This window comes from Sphaerodactylus townsendi, linkage group LG01 (genome assembly GCF_021028975.2).
Source record: "Sphaerodactylus townsendi isolate TG3544 linkage group LG01, MPM_Stown_v2.3, whole genome shotgun sequence".
NCBI lineage: Eukaryota > Metazoa > Chordata > Lepidosauria > Squamata > Sphaerodactylidae > Sphaerodactylus > Sphaerodactylus townsendi.
This window is the reverse complement of record NC_059425.1, coordinates 120,728,818-120,746,534: the sequence shown is the minus strand read 5'-3', so window position 1 is coordinate 120,746,534 and position 17,717 is coordinate 120,728,818. Positions and strand designations below refer to the sequence as shown.

Below are 17,717 nucleotides of genomic sequence, written 5' to 3'. Positions count from 1 at the left end.
GAAAGGATGGCTTTTAAAATCCAAATTGCCGTTGTCCTCCCTCAGTGTGGAGGAAGACAAAACAGGAGTGATTAAGAACTGCTAAGTTTTGCTTAAGTCTTTTCTTCATAAGTACATGTCAAATTATGCTTACTTTAGACAAGATGCAGCCAGAACATGCGTTCAAGGAGATGGTATGCCTGAATTTTGACCACTCTATTGAAAGTAATAGAAGCATTTGGTGCAAAAATAACCATCTAGCCAATGGGAATGCAGGGAAAGAGAAGACCAGAGAAAAAGATATGGTTCCAAGAAACCAAAGTTGCTTCTGCACTGTCAAACCACAGCAGGAGCAAAACTAAGCCTGACCACAAGTGCAAGACTTCCTCCATGCCATCCTTGAAAAGACCAGGTGTACTCTCTGATGGCCCTGTAGCTTCAGCTGGTCCCCTTAATTCTCATGGGTGAGATAATATGCTTGTATGCTTGAATATTTGCTGATAGTGTAGTGTGCATGGGGCAGCCTGCCTACTAGGCAGTAACCTAGGATGCCAGAAGCAAGGAGGAACCAGGGGGATACAAAGAGGGGAGTTCTCCAGTGGGTAAATGGGTTGCAGTACAATCATATGCAGGTATACTCAGAAAAGACCTGTTTTATGTAGTGTATCTTAGTCCTAGGGTAGTATTTTTAGGATTGCTGCCATAGGATTGCAGTTCAAATCTGTTACACATCACTGATGCCAGAGCAGCACTGGCACTGCTAGCTATAATCCTATGCTTACTCTGTGGAAGGAACATACGAAAGAAAAAAACCCTTGCCAAGGCACACCAAGTAATGTGGTTTTCTTCATGGACACATTCTACCCTCTCATGCTAAGACTAACTGGAAGATTTATGTAACATAAAGGATGCACTTCAGGTACTCCTAGAGTTAGACAGCACAGCTTCGGCCTCACTTGTCCGAATCACAGAAGAGTCCGGTAGGTCACAGGAAAGAAAGAGCTGTGGCTCAAGTAATAGCAGCTATACCTAGCCCCCTCCCTAAAACCATGCAACGACTCTGGCCACAAGAGTGGGATGTACATCCCATTATTGCAACAGTTGTTTGTGAGGCTGGTCACTTGGAATGCTTTCACATGTTGGGGCTCTGCAGGAGCCTTCCAAGATTCTTCCATGGCCAGCATAGGAGGTAAGGAAAGGAACAATTCTTGATCATTCCAGACATATGATAAAAAAGCATGTCATTTGCAAATTCATAAGGGAACAAAATAGATGCAAAAATTATACTCCAGTGCTGTTCTGTTGCTATCTATCAGATTGATCAGTTGACTTTAGTGTAAATATGTGAATAATAATGTAGAAAACATTTTCTGAGTATCCTAAGGAAATCCATTGCAAACTACCCTAATCTGACAAAGTCCATTGCAAACTACCCTAATCTGACAAAATCTGAGAAAAATGACAAAATGAATTACAATGGCTGTGCTTGACTACCTTGTGAATTTAGTTGCCACATGGCTAGCTGTAAATGCTAGTAAATAATTTCAGGCTACCTGATAATTAAATATACTTTGCAGTTTATTCAAATATGAATATAGTTATGGAAATCTTCTCTTTCCAGCCAGATTGTATGAAAACAAGACAAGTTTCCCAAGTCAGTGCTAGCAGCACACATAAATCACCTAACTTTACTGAATTTCACAGCAACAATCCTCAGATACATTTTACAGAGCTCTGTACCAGGATGCTTCCTTGGAAACACAATGAAAAAGAGAAATTGCAACCAAACCTTTTCATCAAGTAGGTTGATTTCCTTAAGAAGCTCAGCTATTTTCCTCTCAGCATTATCAGTCTGGTTCATGCTCAGGACAGAATGATTATCCTTCTCTGACAATTTATCCTGCAAAAAAGTTTTTTTAAACACTTGAAACAATTTAAAAACACTTTGGTACACTTGAAAATGAACTGTAAAATTTTCTTTAAAATGCAAATGTACTTTAAAATGCAAATTTTAGTGAGTATCAACAAAGGAACAAAGTAACAAAGCATCTGGTGAACATCATGAGTCAAAGAGTGGGAAAGGATCTCATGGGGTAGCTAATCTAACCATTTATGTGAAACAAGAGGCACCAGTTTTAAATCGCCAGACAGATGTTTATTTAGTGCCACATTCAAAATCACTGTTGAACAAAACTGCATATATTCCTTGGGAATCTGTACTATTGTCTAAGCTAAACATGCTCTTTAGTGGTTTGTTTTCTCTTTCCATACCACACATTTCTCCCTGCATGTACCATTTCAGAGAAAAAATGTCTACAAGGTTGCTTTTTGCTGGCATGGTACATGGAAGCAATGGGAGAAGTTGATAAATTTAGGTGCACCATCCCCCATTGTCCATGTGCATTTCTTTCAGTGGAGAGCACTGCATATGCAGAAATAAGCCCAAGTGTATGCATGAATCTGACCTAACTCCTCTAGATAATTGAAGTCATGTCTAGTTTCTTTCATCTAAACTCACTATATTTTAGCCCATTCTCACAATTTATGGGGGATATATGTCTTCTTAATGTGAAAGGCTGTACTCTCTGTGAGTGTCTTACTGTGAGGTCTGTAGATCTCACTGGTGTGATCAAGTGATGAAATTTGTTCACTGAACCCAGTAGAATAGTCAGAAATTACATTGTGAAAGCTGAAACTTAAGAATGTGTACAAGTGGACCAGGCCAAGGGACAAATCTTGGCTAGAGCTGCTAGGCCTCTTTCTATGGTGAGAGGCCTCCCACTTTCAGTACCTGGAGTGGTGAGTGGTGACTGGAGAAAAAATACTTTCAAAATGTGGCCTATAGCCACTATACCAGTATGTAGTTCTAGGGCTCACTGGAAACTCTATAGATTGCCAGATTCCTAGAGCTACCCATTGTCACTTCCAGAATGTATGTGGAAATTATGACACCCTCCATATCCCTGCTCTAATCTTCCTGCAAGTTGCCAGGCTCATCCTGGCAATCCTAGTCTTGCTTCATTATGGAACTGTATGGGCACTGCAGGAAGTGCTACCTAGCGCTTGAGTAATTTCCCAGAGGCAGTAAAGTAAGAAGCACCACTGAACTGTACCAGATATGTGGGGGATTTGATACAAGTCATAAGAACTCCACCCTAAATCTGGAATATGAGCATCATAGGCTGATTCTGTCTGTGGATGGCCATTGTATATGGTAGTAAAGGTAAGAACCAAGTGACCAGGCAATATCTTTTTTACTACTCCTACTACTTTTATTACTGTTCATTCAACCAACATCATGATCAGGAGACACAACTAAAATAGTGATGAGGTTTAGAAGTCTGATGAGCTATCACTACAACCATATATTTTTTGACCTGCAAAGTCATTTGTCACTTAATGATAGGAACAGTATTTTTTCCAATCAAATGAAATATCGACATTTCTGACATCTGAAAATGAAGGACAATAAAAAAGGATACACTCAATAGTATCAATTTTCTCTAAACCACAGGTGCATAATCTATCCTTCCTGTCATGGCTGCTGAAGGAAAGGCACTCAGACTGGCCCTTCTACATGGGTACAGCCAAAGTCTGAAAATACTCTGAGATTTTCAGGGTAGGGCATTTTCCAACAGCAAGAGATGAACACACCCTATGACAGTAGTGACATAACAGTACTGTTACAATCTAGCTCTTTCATACTCCTTTTGATCAAGCAATATAAGTCCCAACTTCCTGTGATGTATTTAACACATCAGCAGTGACATGTAGATATCTCAACTCATTTTGCAGTAGCATAGCTCAGTCAGATTTAAAACTGCCCCTTCACTTATGCAAGCCATCCTTTTACATTGTAGCCACTGATTCATGAATTGTGAGGATTGGGCCTTATATGCTAGTAACAATCATTCAGTGGTTTGGCACCCACCTGATATATAAGGTTGCTAAAAGGCCTGGAGAAAAACATTCTCTCTTTTTAACAGAAACTTAACATGCAGAAATGATGAGCTGTCACTTTTCCTGGCATGGAGGTAAATAACATCACCTGGTACACAACGACCATTACGCCTCTATTTATCTAGGATAGTTGGAATGTTTCCTGGACAGTGGGCAAGACCACTGCTTGGTAGGGCTGATAGTTGGCAACTTGAAGCTGCCACAGGCAGAAGGAACAGAGGACAGATAAATGAAGAGCCTCCATGAGCTGTGGGCCCTGTGTCAGGGTTGGAAGTAGTACTACTGTATCCTATGGTGAGGAGAGAGCAAGAAGACTGCCAGGGTAGCCTTTCCCCTCATTCCAAATGCACAAGGTTCAACAGTGATGTAGAGACAATTCTACATGTTTCGTAATCCAGTAATTTAAACAGTTATAGTTATATCTTGATATTTAAGATATTATAGAGTTATATCTTATAACTATAGCATACAGCCCTCCAGGGATGAGGCTGTCTGCGAAATCTAATGAATGAATGAATGAATGAAAGAATGAATGAATGAATGAATGAATGAATGAATGAATATTTATACCTTCTATTACTTTATGTGTTTGCTTGGTAGGGGCATGCACAGGAATGACAGTGGTCATGTGGCTCAGTTGGTTGATGGTAATTACAAATGTGGCTCTCCACAAACTAAACTGATACATTTTTGCAACATTATGACAGTAAGTTATTAATGCTAAAACAAATGCAACAAGATGAACAAAAGAAATGACTCCTACCTTGAGGAGAAAAGTAGTGTAGTTGAGGTCATGCAAGTGTCTGTGAGCAGCAATCCCAGTGGAAATGCTCAGCAGAATGGCTTTGCTTTCCTCAGTGGACTGAACGGCCAAACTGATATCATCAGTCAAATCCCAAATGCATTTGTCACAGCCTGGAATTAAATTAAGTTGCATTCTTTTGTTTCTCAATCCTGGGGTCAACCAAATAGGGTTTTTTGGTGTGTTTTTTGCTGTTAAGGTGTCAGCTGACTTATGGTGGCTCCACAGGGTTTTCAGGGCAAGAGAAGTTCAGAAGTAGCTTGCCATTGCCTGTCTCTGTTTCATGACCCTGGTAGTCTTTGGAGGTCTCCCACCCAAATACTTGCCAGGGCTGACCCTGTTCAGCTTCTGAGATCTAGCAAGATCAGCCTAGCCTGGGGCTATCCATGTCAGGGCTATAAGTCGCATTCATACTGCTATTACTGCTATTAAAAACCAGTAAAATGTTATTTTTAAATATAAAAATGTACGCTTCAACTAGCTTTCCTAGTTTTTAAGATACATTTGAAATCAAAGTTGCTTCCACACAGAGGTTTGGCATATAAACTGAAGTGAATTTTTTGAACAACCACACAATGGCCGTTTCTGCACATCACAATTATACTGGGTTATAATTGGTATCTTACAAACTGGGTCTATTTTATCCCAGTTTCTCCCTTCGCTTGGCTGCCTGTTTCTGTGAAGGAATCGAGTGAAGACTGAGAGGAAATACTCCAGTTTGTTTTGCTTAAACCTGGGTGTTTTCTATTTATACTGCAAGTGTATCCACACATGTGCAAACATCCCCGATGTTCATCATTCTGATTGGCTGTTGTTTTTGGGCAGCAGCTTCAATGAATATCTCCACCCTGCCTTTTGAATTGCTGGTGCCCACCTTCACACCTGCTCACATCACATTCCCACTCACATTCTCATATTTCTGTAGAACACAAGAGGACCCCTCCCCCCCGGTGATATGCCCACTAACATTTGGCACATCTCCAATGCGCTCTGAGCAACATCTCTATGCGCTCTGAGCAACCAGTACATGTGCAGTACATGCGCAGAAAAGAAAACGGGGACATTTTGGGACTCCACTCCTGATTAACCCAGGTGAAATGGCATTCCAAGGTAGTAAAACAGCATCAGAAGGATGAGACAAAGGAAGCAAATTCACAATATTTTCCAGCTCTTTCTAATGCTGTATATCAAGATTAAAATCTAACATTCTGTTTATAGTTGAAAGTAACAATACACTGTACAAATGCAGCATCCCCATCAATTGTCATATGTCTGGTGTACAAAAGCAGACATCTATCATATTACTTAAATTCAACAACAAATGCATACTTGAAGATCTAGAACATTATGGAAAATGTCTGCTCAAAGGGTTAAATAGTTTAACCCTTTCGTCAAATAGTAAAATGTGTTGGCTTGGATCCAGTGATGTGCAAGTGGACAAATAAACCAACTTGGCACAGTGCTGTGCACATGATCTTGGATATTGGTTCACCCTTTCCTATCTATATATTATAGAGCATAGAAATTAGTTGCCCAAGACCTTGTGCAAGAGAAAATGCAATGGGGGATACAACCAGTGCGACTTAATGCAAGTGGCTACCAAGCTCTTTTTCTTCAGTTTCTGCTTGCACAACAGCTCTATTGCAAGCAGAAATGTTGTACTGGATCTAACCTAATTTGCAAAAGAAGAACTGTTCTGGTTGTTAAAACAACCATTTCATAGATAATACAACCGGTTTCATTTTTTATTGTCAGAATCTGTATGCATTTATTTTACAGTTTTATTCTTGTGTGTTCTGTATTTAGTGAACTTTATACCTACAGAAAGAAAATGGCTTCTAATTTATGATGTACTAAACACTTGATTTCTAAACTGGTCAGGATTAAAATTTGTCTATAAGACTGCCAACTTTGGGTTGGGAAATATTGGGAGATTTTGGGCATGGAGCCTGAGGAGGGCAGGGTTTGAGGAGGGGTGGGGGACCTCAATTGTACATAATGCTGTAGAGTCCATCTTCCAAAGTGGCCATTTTCTTCAGGTGAACTAATCTCTGTTGCCTGGAGATCAGTTGTAATCCCAAGTCATCTCCAGCCACTACATGGATGCTGACAACATTAGCTGGTAGAATTCTAACACTCCACCCAGCAAAGAGGCTTCCTGTGAACATTCTTTGTGCTGCAAAGCAAAGGTATCATCTGTGTTTAGTTTAGTAAAATAAGAGGCCCCACCCCATGATTTACAATTTCCTTCCTATATTCCTCAATATATTGTGATGACCATCATGAATCTCAACAAGGGAACTACAGACTCCAAGGATTGTGTTAGTGATTATGCCTCACATCTGCTAGTTTTGGGGAAGGGTGCCAAAGCCAATAATTAATCCAGTCTCAAGTGATCCCTGGATATACTTCTGATTTGGCTTTCAGTGCTGATTACATTGCCTACTCCCTGTTCTGACCTAAACAACAACTCATGTATTGCATAGTTTGTTCTGAACTTATCAGAATTGCCAATTAAAGTGTTTATCTCACTGAGTAGATAGAGTTGTTTTGGCTGTTGTGGCTCCTAATGTTTTGCCCACATCGATGGCTGGCATATCAGCAAATCAGGTTTGAAAAAGACTGGAGAGAAGCTGGAGAAATTCCTGGAGATCGCAGATACCTTGGCCACACATCCTGGAAAACCCACAACAGCCAGTTAATTCTGGCAATGAAAGCCTTCAACAATACGATTAAAGTTTTGTCTAAGGACCCTTTCACAGAGGTTTTCCCAAGGTTTAGATGCAGAACTGCAGCAGTTCTTCTCTGAGCTTCCTCTTGATGTTTTCCATTGGTTGTTTTTCAGTGGTTTCTTTGTCATTCCAACACACTCTCTCAAATTGGATTGAAGTTAGTTCCAGAAAGCATGGAGAAATGATGAGGAATACTTGGAAAGACAACAAAGGGACCACAAGGAATCTCAGGCCATTTATGCACTTGTGGTTCCCTTGCATGGGTTGGATTCTCCTTTGGGTTGGATTCTCAGTTCTGCATATGTTTGCCACTCTTCAGAACTCACAGAATTTGTAAAAGTGGGCAAAGTATGATTCCACCCCCCACCCCCCATTTGCACAGGGAAAATGAAACAGCCAGTGTGCACTGTGCTTCCTTCAGATTTTCCACTCCTCCCTGCATTCTCCTCCCCAAGCAGGAGTAATTTTCACCCACTCCCCCTCTGGCATTTCCAGGGGATTGATAAGCCTCCCCCCCTTTTGATACTTTTGATCTATTTCAGGAGTGATGGCTCATTAAAACAGCTTAAAAAACAGGTTACAACCTCTAGACCTGGAAGCAGGGAGCAGACCAAATGGAGGCTAGGCTTGCGGGAAGCATCAGAGCACCTCCTCATGTATAAACAAAGAAACACAGAGAGACCCCATGGCAAAGCACACAGCTGGGCCACAAAATAGTAAGTGTACAAAGAGCCTCAGAATCTGTGAGTAAAACTGTTGCAGTTGATCACCCAAATCATGGGAAAAGCTCTGTGTGAATAAATGGAGCAGGCAGTATGAAAGCCATAGGCAACGTCTGGCCTGCCAAGGCTTTTCTTTGAAAAAGTTTCCTGCCTTTCTTCCAGAGCTAAGCAGAGCTAAGTGAGCTGAGGGAAATTATTCATTGGCTTTGCATGGAGGAGGTTAGATCTTACCATTCCTAATCCTGACCTAAGTAATTGGCTGCCCTGGCTGTATGTTGTGCACATCTACCAAATGCAATTGTATGTTTTTATTGTGGCCTCTTTTATACTTATTCAGTACTGGTAGGACAAATGTTTGGAGGAGGCTATGGAAGAAAAACAAATGCAGTCTGTAATTCTATTCCTCAGGGTATTCCATACAAGAAAAAGATAGTCAGTGATGGGGTATTGGCAATGGAAGATAGTGGTAATTTAGCAAGTATAATTGCTCCATGTTCTTACTGATAACTGGACAATCTGTGCCAGGAGGAGGCATTGGTGGTTCTGCTAGACATTGTCCTGTACGTCTGTCACAAGGTCCTCCTCCACACCTGCATGCTAGGAAAGAAGAGAAAGAGAGAGGGTTATAATTATTTATGACTTTGTCTGTAACCCAAGTGATAGTTGGTCACTTCAACTTCCCTCCACCTCTGTGATCAGGCTCTTCGTGACTCAGTTCCCTTTTTGTGCCCTCTTTCCTCAAGCCTCATTCAGCTATCCTCCACTAGATCTTTCCCCTTCATTCTGTAGCCTTTCATTCTCTTCCTGGAGTTTTCTACATGGATTATTTGTCCCAAGTTCAATGCTTTTGGTGAGTGGATTCCTCCCTGTTCCCCAAAGCATCATGGTGCCTCTGTGCACCTCTGGAGATTTCTCCATCTCTTCTCCTATCTTTCTCAAGCCTGACTTGCTTTGAAGTTTGGGGAAACTGGATGGTGGCAGTGTGGGCAGGTAAATTTGGATTTTCTGGCCCACATGGCAGTAATTTTCCCTGACATAATCCCCTGGCAGCCATTTTCTCCCCCTTGTGTCTGGGAGCTTTTTTGTTTTTTAAACCACCAATTGAATATTGCTATAGTGATATAAACTTATAAGAATATACGCATCAGGTACTCTGAATCCACATCACTCTCTGCTCTCTCTTTTTAAAATAATGAACAGCACTGAGCCCTGGGGCTGGAAGATAACCTGTGTAGACAGACTTGTGATATCTGAATCTGTGTGATATTCCCTTAGTTTTCAGATAGCTGACAAAGATGGCTATAAAGCAAAAATATAGTGGCACCTTAAAAACTACTTCTTTGCAGTCCACCTTGTGCCAAGAAGAGCAGAGCAGTGACACAAGATGAATTGAATTATTAGTAAGAAATAATGAACATCAGAATCCTAAAATTGCTTGCCACAGAATAATCAACAATACTGTTATTTATATAGCACTGTTCTGAATGCTCAAAGCTTTTCACAGAAGGAATAATTTCAGTGAACTGCTCCAGAGAAAATCAACAGAGATTATAAACTGAATCTAATTTATTTTATATAGTTTAACATATTGCTATTAACACATATGTGGCAAAATAAACAGTCCTATTTAATCTTGCATAGTTGAATAATTTAGTTATTTATTGCTCTGTAAATTAAGATGCAGTGTAAAGCATTCCAGTATCATCTACCACTGTGCAATGCAAAAACTTGCATTTTCAGAGCCCATTAAAATCTTCTTGCTGTTCTGTCTTTTTATGGCTTCTAAAATTAGCAACATTCCCAAGGGTGGTTTGTTCAAAGATTTGTAGTGTACCTATTCTATGGCGAATGAAACACTGAACAGCAGGCAGAAGCCTTTTATGGACTAGTAGGGTAAGCCAACCAATCTGCCTTAGCTGCATTAGCACATAGACTACCTTGTGCCATTGCAGCTAAATGGGACAGTGAGTGAGGACAAGAGGCAGATCCCTTCAGCTCTAATCCATCTCCCAAGCAAAATCCTGAAGAACGGTTTGCAAATGCAGGCATTAATCTTTCAACAGCTGGTAGCCTTGATAGCTAAAGGAACCCTTCATGTCGAGAGGCAATACATTTCTGAATTCTAGTTGCTGGGTATACACCAAGTTGGGAGTGGGGTGTGGGTGGGACTGTTTCTTTCATGTCCCACTTGTATGTTTGCCAGAGACATTAAATGGAAAGTATTGGACATAGAACATAGTACTAGATGGACTTAGGGTTGTCAGCTCTAGGGGCTATTCTGTACATGTGGTTTTGTCAGTTTTGGGACCAAACTACTTCAACTTTTTTTCTTTTCTGCCCATTTTTTGCCCATTAAAGATGTATCTTTGATTTTTCCTCAGCTTTTTCACCAGCATTTTCTTTGCAAGTCAAGTCAGAGTCAGCTTTAGTCAATGTGCAGAAATGCTCTGTTGGGTGTTTTTCACTGTTCATTGATACCCACTCACACCCACATCCAACCTTCCCACTTCATTCCACATACCATGGTGCCTCCCCTCCACTTGAGGCTTCCTTGCTTCTTTAAAAAAAATCAAACATGCAGGATTAGTTATTGAACACTGAGGAATTTGGGGCCACTGGGCATTGAGTGAAGAAAGTGAGCAGGGTATGGGTGTGGATGCAACTGTTTGTGTGTGCCCATTGGACTACTGCTGCCAAAATTTTAACTATTATTAGTAAGGAAGTATGGAACTCTTAATCAAGTGTGATATTTATTGTAAAAAAATTGAGTGGAAGAGAAAAAGATGTTTCAGGGTTAGGAATATGGTGGAAAAGCTGTGTTATTATGCCGTTAGATAGCCTGTCGATGACTGAGAAAGAATATATGAAATGTATGATTGTTGGACCACAGAAAGGAAAGTGAAAAACAAAAAAAGTGTATTAAGATACACATATGATAAAAATATGATAAAACACTATGCAAGAATCCAATTTCTCTGGAACATTTATTGAAAAAGAAATGTCTTTGAAAAGAAAGGGCATTCTTCAGGGAATATTTGCGGGCATTCTTCAGGGAATATCTCTCTCTCTCTGAATGTACAAATTTTGACATTTCTTCTTTTTCTTGCTGTCTTTCTGAAATGTGTTCTTTTATTTGATAAAGAAAGGGGGGTAGTTAAATAACTTGTTCAATTCAAAGGCTGAAGATTAACCAGATGAATTGATTGTGTGGCTCTTAATTTGTCACATATGTGAACCATTGCCAGACCTAGTTGACATGTACTGCTAGTTTTACATAATGACACACTGATTATCCCTGAAACAACAGTGCATGCTACTACTGTTTCTATGCTAGAGTTTCGACTAGGTTCTGGACCCAAAACAAGGAGGCCAGAAATCTCAGATGCACTGACTGAGGCATGCTGGATGAATAATAACACTCTTTCAGGTAAGTTGCTCATCTTTACTATTGTAGAGCTTTTCAATTACGCTGATACCTATATATATTGATACTGGCTGTGTTTGTAACATATTCACTGAACAACAGAAAAACACAGCTGTGCCTCATAATAATGAAAATTGCAGGCTGGCAGCAATAGCAAATAATTATTTGGTCTAAAACTGCTGCATAAGCCTATGCCATTTCTTCTCACTTTGGAATATTAATAAAGTTAGTACCTGTACAATTCTTAGCAATTTTGGCATCTCCATAATAACCAGGAGCACACAACTGACAATTAAACCCAGTGGTATTGCGTAAGCAGTTGCGACATTGCCCTGTCACATCATCACAATCTTCAAAGATCAAGTTAGGATCTGAATTGCCACTGCAGTCACATTTCTTACAGGAGCTGCCAATCACCAAAGGGTTTCCATAGTAACCTGGGGCACACCTGGAATGAACCACAAACACAACATTGGTTAACAGTAACATCTATCTGACCTTTTAGCCTGATGACATTCTGCATGGCCAAGTCAACAAAAACAACAGAGAAACTTAATACTGCAGATAACTGGAAAACTGTTCTACCTCTATCTCCGTTGGAGCTTTGGATATAAACTGTATTGTGTACTTCAGATCCATTAAGGAATATTTTTTTGTCTTTCAAAGTACCAATATTCCTTATGGCTGAAATTCTGATTGTCACTTTTCTGTGACGCTGCACAGGTGGTGACCTGAATATGTGCTTGAGACTCCCACCCATTACCCCACCAGGTACACAGCCTCTACAAATAACAGCCTATATTAGCAAAATATTAGCAATTTATGGTAGGCAGAGTCAGAATTACTGACTCAAAGACTGGGTCTTCTTTAATGCAGAAGTCCATTTTCTTGCTGAAAATAAACCATTTGATCAGCATGGCAAAATGGAAACAAGTGATAGCTGTCACAGAAAAAGGAAGGTCTGATTTCCAGACATGGTTACCAAAAAAAGGTATAAGTCTGTTAAGCCCAATGGTAGCTTTTTGGCGGCAGTGAGGTCTTTTTCATTTTGAAGCCTCCCCACGCAGCCGGGAAGCTTCTACTGGAGTGGCAGGGTTGCATGGATGGCCGCTTGGCCCCTTGGATGTGGCAGCTAATCACATAAATTTTTCTCTGAATACATGTTAGCTCTTTCAAATGTTTGACCCTCCACGAAGAGGAAAAAGAGTAAGGGAAATATCTTCCCTTTTTTGAAATTACCTTTTCTGCTCTTATTATCCCCACCATAATGGCTCTTTAGTGCTTTATACAACATGACATTTCCTTGACTGCTTTGACCTGCTTCGTTTTAAAAAGGAGTTTTGAAAGGTAGTTATAATAACATAAAGTGAAATTGGGTTCAAATGGGATTATCATAGGAATCTCCTAGTTGAGTAGATTTTACTTATTTATTTAGGTCATCATTTACGCAGCTTGTCCAGGAAAAACATCCTTAAGGCAGCTCACAAAAGATAAAATAAACAAATGCAACAGCATAAAATCATCCAAAGACATCCCAGATTCTGTCAGTTCATAAGTTTTACTTGGTGGGCAGTGAACCAACAGTTAAAAGCTTCTTGGGCCCCAGAAATGGTTATCAGGCATTGAGGAAGTATGGTTTTATGCTGATCCTCCAACTACCTCTGTTGTTCTGCCTCAGCTGCAGGTGCTGAAAAACATTGTTTTCACAGCAGCAAGGGGGTTAGCAGATAGCTACCCCAAGATGTATCATTCCTAGCCAATTCCTTATGGACTATATAATCTCCAAATAGCTCTAGGATTAAGAACTCTTTTGTAAAAGTATTTGTCTGTACATGAAACAAAATAACATATAAATGTCCTTGTTTTATTTATCTTGGCATCTTCTTTTGCACTCTAGCTACAAGAATGGCCCACAGATATGCTCTTAAGTCCTTGGATTCTGGGAACAAATAACACAGAAGTGCAGGAACCATGCTTTTTATTCACAGGAGGTTAAGTCATATACCGCAGCATATGAGAGAGGTAAATGGACTCTTAGTTTTAGGTTAATTTAGATTAATAATAACTTTAGGTTAATAATAGTAGGTGGAAAGCAGCAGGCAAATAGGAAGACTCAACATGAGGTTGACTCAATCAAGGTAGCCAGAATTACTTCTTCCCTACACCCCCCCCCCCGCACTGCCTTGCAGCAGAATCTTCTCTTCTTCCCTTCCCCCCCTTGCAGGATGGTCACCTCTTCTTCCCTCTCCTCTAGCAACAGGATTGCCTCTTCTTCCCTCCCTCCTCCAGGCATCACAGGCCCCTTCCGCACATGCAGAATAATGCACTTTCAATCCACTTTCACAATTGTTTGCAAATGGCTCTTGCTATTCCGCACAGTAAAATCCAACTGCAACGTGCACTGAAAGTGGATTAAAAGTTCATTATTCTGCGTGTGCGGAAGGGGCCAGTATCACTTCCTGGCCCCAGGCTGCAATTTAATGTGACTTCTACTCACTGCCCCAGTTAGAAGTCAGACTCTAGAAAAGAAAATGGAAGCAGCAGGGCTGGCAACATGCCAGGTGCACTGGGGCCTGATGGGGGAGGGGTGCAAGAATTGAGACTGGGCTGTCCAGCTGTGGCTCAACTCAATCTGTAGGTCATACGCCAAGCATATTCAGCCCTTTCTTCACTGTGCTGCTTCCCAGTTGTGTGAGCTGCTGGGGGAGGGGTGTCATCTCCCCACCTCATGTGATCAGCATAATGATGGAGGTAGCAGTTGTGTGGCCAGTCACCCACAGGTTCTGACCAGCGGCTGCTGATGTGCTGATACTCCCTCTCTGCCATCACCTCCTCTTTTCTCACACCTGGGTCAGCTGTCCCCCCCTTTACCGCTACATTCCACCTTGGAGGAGAGGTAGGCAGAGAAAGAGAATATGTAGCCAAAGATCTTTCAGTAAGCTTTGCTGCTGAGCAAGGATTTCAATCTATTTCCCCTAATTCCTAGTTCAAAATGCTAACTAGTATAGCACACTGCTTTATCCTTTTATACCGCATGGCCTTTCTTAAAAATTTAGTGGGTTGTATTTATGTTTTAACGATAATTTAGTCTATACTGAATATATGAACATTCTCAACCTTATGCAAACTAATTTTAGAGATTCAGCAATTGCTAGCCAGTTCTGCAGATCAGCATTCTGCTTACCTTTCACAGTTTGGCCCAGCGTAGCTTTCTTTGCACATACAGCGTAACACACCTGTTTTTCTGTAACAGGAAACTGCAAAGCTGAAATTGAATTAAAAAGGAATTATTTGAAAAGATAGTTCACAATATCAGCAGAATTACACATATTATGTGCATTCATCTGCTCCAAGCTTCCCATATCACTGCCAGCCAAGCAATCTTTGGGGGAGAGGGAGTGGAGAGGAAAGTTTTCCTGCCACAAGCACAGTTGCTCATAATTGACTACCTATAACATCCAGATATTGCTGCCTTCAGATGCCTTCAGATACTGTTGTCTTCAGATGGGGCTTAGAGATCTGGAAATAAAACTGATCGCCAGACTACAGAGATCCATTCACCAGGAGAAAACTGCCACTCGGCAGAGTGGGTTCTATGGAATTATACCCACTGAGTCATCTCCCCTCTCCAAACCCTGCCTTCCCCAGGCTCTACCCCCACATCACTAAGAATTTCCCAACCCAGAGCAGGCAATCTGGCAGCTGGACCAGCAGAGAGGGAAGAAATGAATGTCCCACCCTTTGCTAGACCTCATAGGTCCCTTTTTGAATACCGTAAATAGACAGAAGAAAATAATGGTTTAATGAAGTAAGGTTCTTGCTCACCAAGATATCTGTTTTGTGTAGACCCTGGTCCATGAAAACTTATGATATAATATATCAATTACAGTGTAGTTCTAAGTAGAGTTGAATGCTTTTAAATCCATCCATCGGCTAAGAATATAATTCTACTGCAGACTGTGCTGTTAGCTTTTTGAAGATTGATACTGTTCACTATTTATGTAGAATTTTAGCCAGTCATTTAGATGGATAAAATACAAACAACAAATCTCATCTGGGCATTATTCTTGCCAGAACAGGAAAGCACCAATGATTCCAGCTTATCTCCAGTTTCCATCTGCATTTCTAGGAGAAAACTCTACAAAATAAAAATGAGTGTATTTGTTTGCTTTGTTTGGAGACATTTATAGAGTTGGTAAAAATTCAAAATGAGATGTATTGTCGAAGGCTGTCACGCCCGGATTCAACTGGTTGTGGTGGGGTTTCCGGGCTGTGTGGCCATGGTCTGGTGAATCTTGTTCCTAACGTTTCACCTGCATCTGTGGCTGGCATCTTCAGAGGTGTATCACAGAGAAACATTAGGAACAAGATCCACCAGACCCAGCCACACAGCCTGGAAAACCCACCACAATCAGTCAAAATGAGATCTTCATAAAAAACAATACTCACACACTGTCCTTTGAAACAATGTAATGATGCTATTACAACAGAGCTTCAAAACTGGTGAAAACTGTTAGGCTTGTTTTACAGGAGTTAAGATTGCAATATCTTTAACAAATCCATTCTTTTGGACTGGAAAAGGAGGCCAAAAATCTTCCTAAACATTTTATAAAGGGTAACTTAAAAAATGGCTGTAACATTTTTAGAAGATAAAAATCTTAAGCACATCTGCTAGAGTTTGGAGCAGCTGGTGTCCAGTTGTTCCAAAATAAATGATAAGTTCTCCGGATATCAGAGATGAAGATAGTTGGATCAGATTGAAAAAAAAAGTCACTCAGATGAATCTTAGGAACAACTGTGTATGTAATGCGTTTGCCAGCTTAGAGGTTTGAATTTAGTATTGGACGGGTTTTATAAACCCTTTGTTGTTTATTCCTAAGGCTAGTTGCTTTGTTCCAGACCGGAATGGAAAATTTTATTTCTCTCACACTTTCAAGATATTAAATCAAATTCCGCTTTCATTATTCTAGCAATATCCTCATAGTACAAAGAGAAGGGAGAAAGAATAGACAAATAATAAAAAATATCTTCCTCTTTTTAAATTCAGACAAATGATTTGTGAATTACATTAGCAATGGGATGACTTGTTTTATGCTTTTGAGATAGAGATGGCAGCCTCCAAATACAACTTGGGGACCCCCACCCCAATATTACAGCTTACCTCCAGAAAAACAGAGATGTTCTGAAGGGTGGACTTTATGGTACTGTCATTCACTGAGAGGCCTGTTCTCCCCAGGCTCCCTCCTCAAATCTCTAACCTGGATCTAGCAACCCTACCCCTCCCATTCCCCACTGGTGCAACGGGGGGGGGGGGGGGACCTGGCAATCCTATTTTGAGAAAATTCAAAAATTGAATGCTGATTTTTTTAAAATTTTTAATTTCATTTGTATTTCACTTTTTCTTAATAAATGCTCTAAGGGCAGATTCACACAGCAATGTCTAAAGCATATTCCAATAAACATCTTTTGTGTTTGGAGGGAGACACATAGCTCTGATTGGACAGGATCTGGAAAGGTCAGGGCTAAGCATACACATATCTTTGTGGGGAAAATGAAATTCTGTTGTTTGGCTGTTTGATGGAAAGAATAAGGGACAAAAAATCTAGACCAGTTTCCCACTTGTAAACAGCTGAACTATTGAATTCCCAAGGACTGGCAACCCTGTTTTCCACCATTACATTAAATTTTGGGGGTTTTTTGTTTACATTTCTGTCAGGTTTAAATAGGGCAACAACTGGGTAACCACTAATATTACAACCTAGACCATTCTGCTGGCAGGGGTTAAGCTGAATAGATCCTTGCCATTTCATTTATTTACATGAGTTGAGGAGGTAGCTTATACCACTGCATCGAGTCTATGAAACACAAAACCCCTATACTTGTTCAGTGTGCTAAGCATGTAATTCATTTCATAACAAATCCATGATAAACACTGTGATCTAGCATCATGGAGGGAACTAGGGAAAAAAAGAGGGGCATATTTGGATTGTGAGTTGCAAATATCCCAAATAATTATAACAAATAAAAATATGATTAAAATTGGCTACAAATTTTACTATCGTTGCTGAGGCTGGTACAGATATAAAATGCTTGGAATG

At 40.4% G+C, this 17,717-nt stretch overlaps 1 protein-coding gene across 1 annotated transcript in view; it reads right to left on the bottom strand.

Moving 5' to 3' along the window:
- The window catches only part of LAMA4 (laminin subunit alpha 4), a 125,632-nt gene that overhangs the window by 65,729 nt on the left and 42,186 nt on the right, over positions 1-17,717 (bottom strand). The window contains exons 4-8 of the mRNA XM_048492533.1: positions 14,804-14,884; positions 11,853-12,067; positions 8,697-8,792; positions 4,703-4,854; positions 1,769-1,879 (exon numbers count right to left, since the gene is read on the bottom strand). Coding sequence (XP_048348490.1) covers positions 1,769-1,879; positions 4,703-4,854; positions 8,697-8,792; positions 11,853-12,067; positions 14,804-14,884 — 655 coding nt within the window. The remainder of the gene's footprint in view (positions 1-1,768; positions 1,880-4,702; positions 4,855-8,696; positions 8,793-11,852; positions 12,068-14,803; positions 14,885-17,717) is intronic.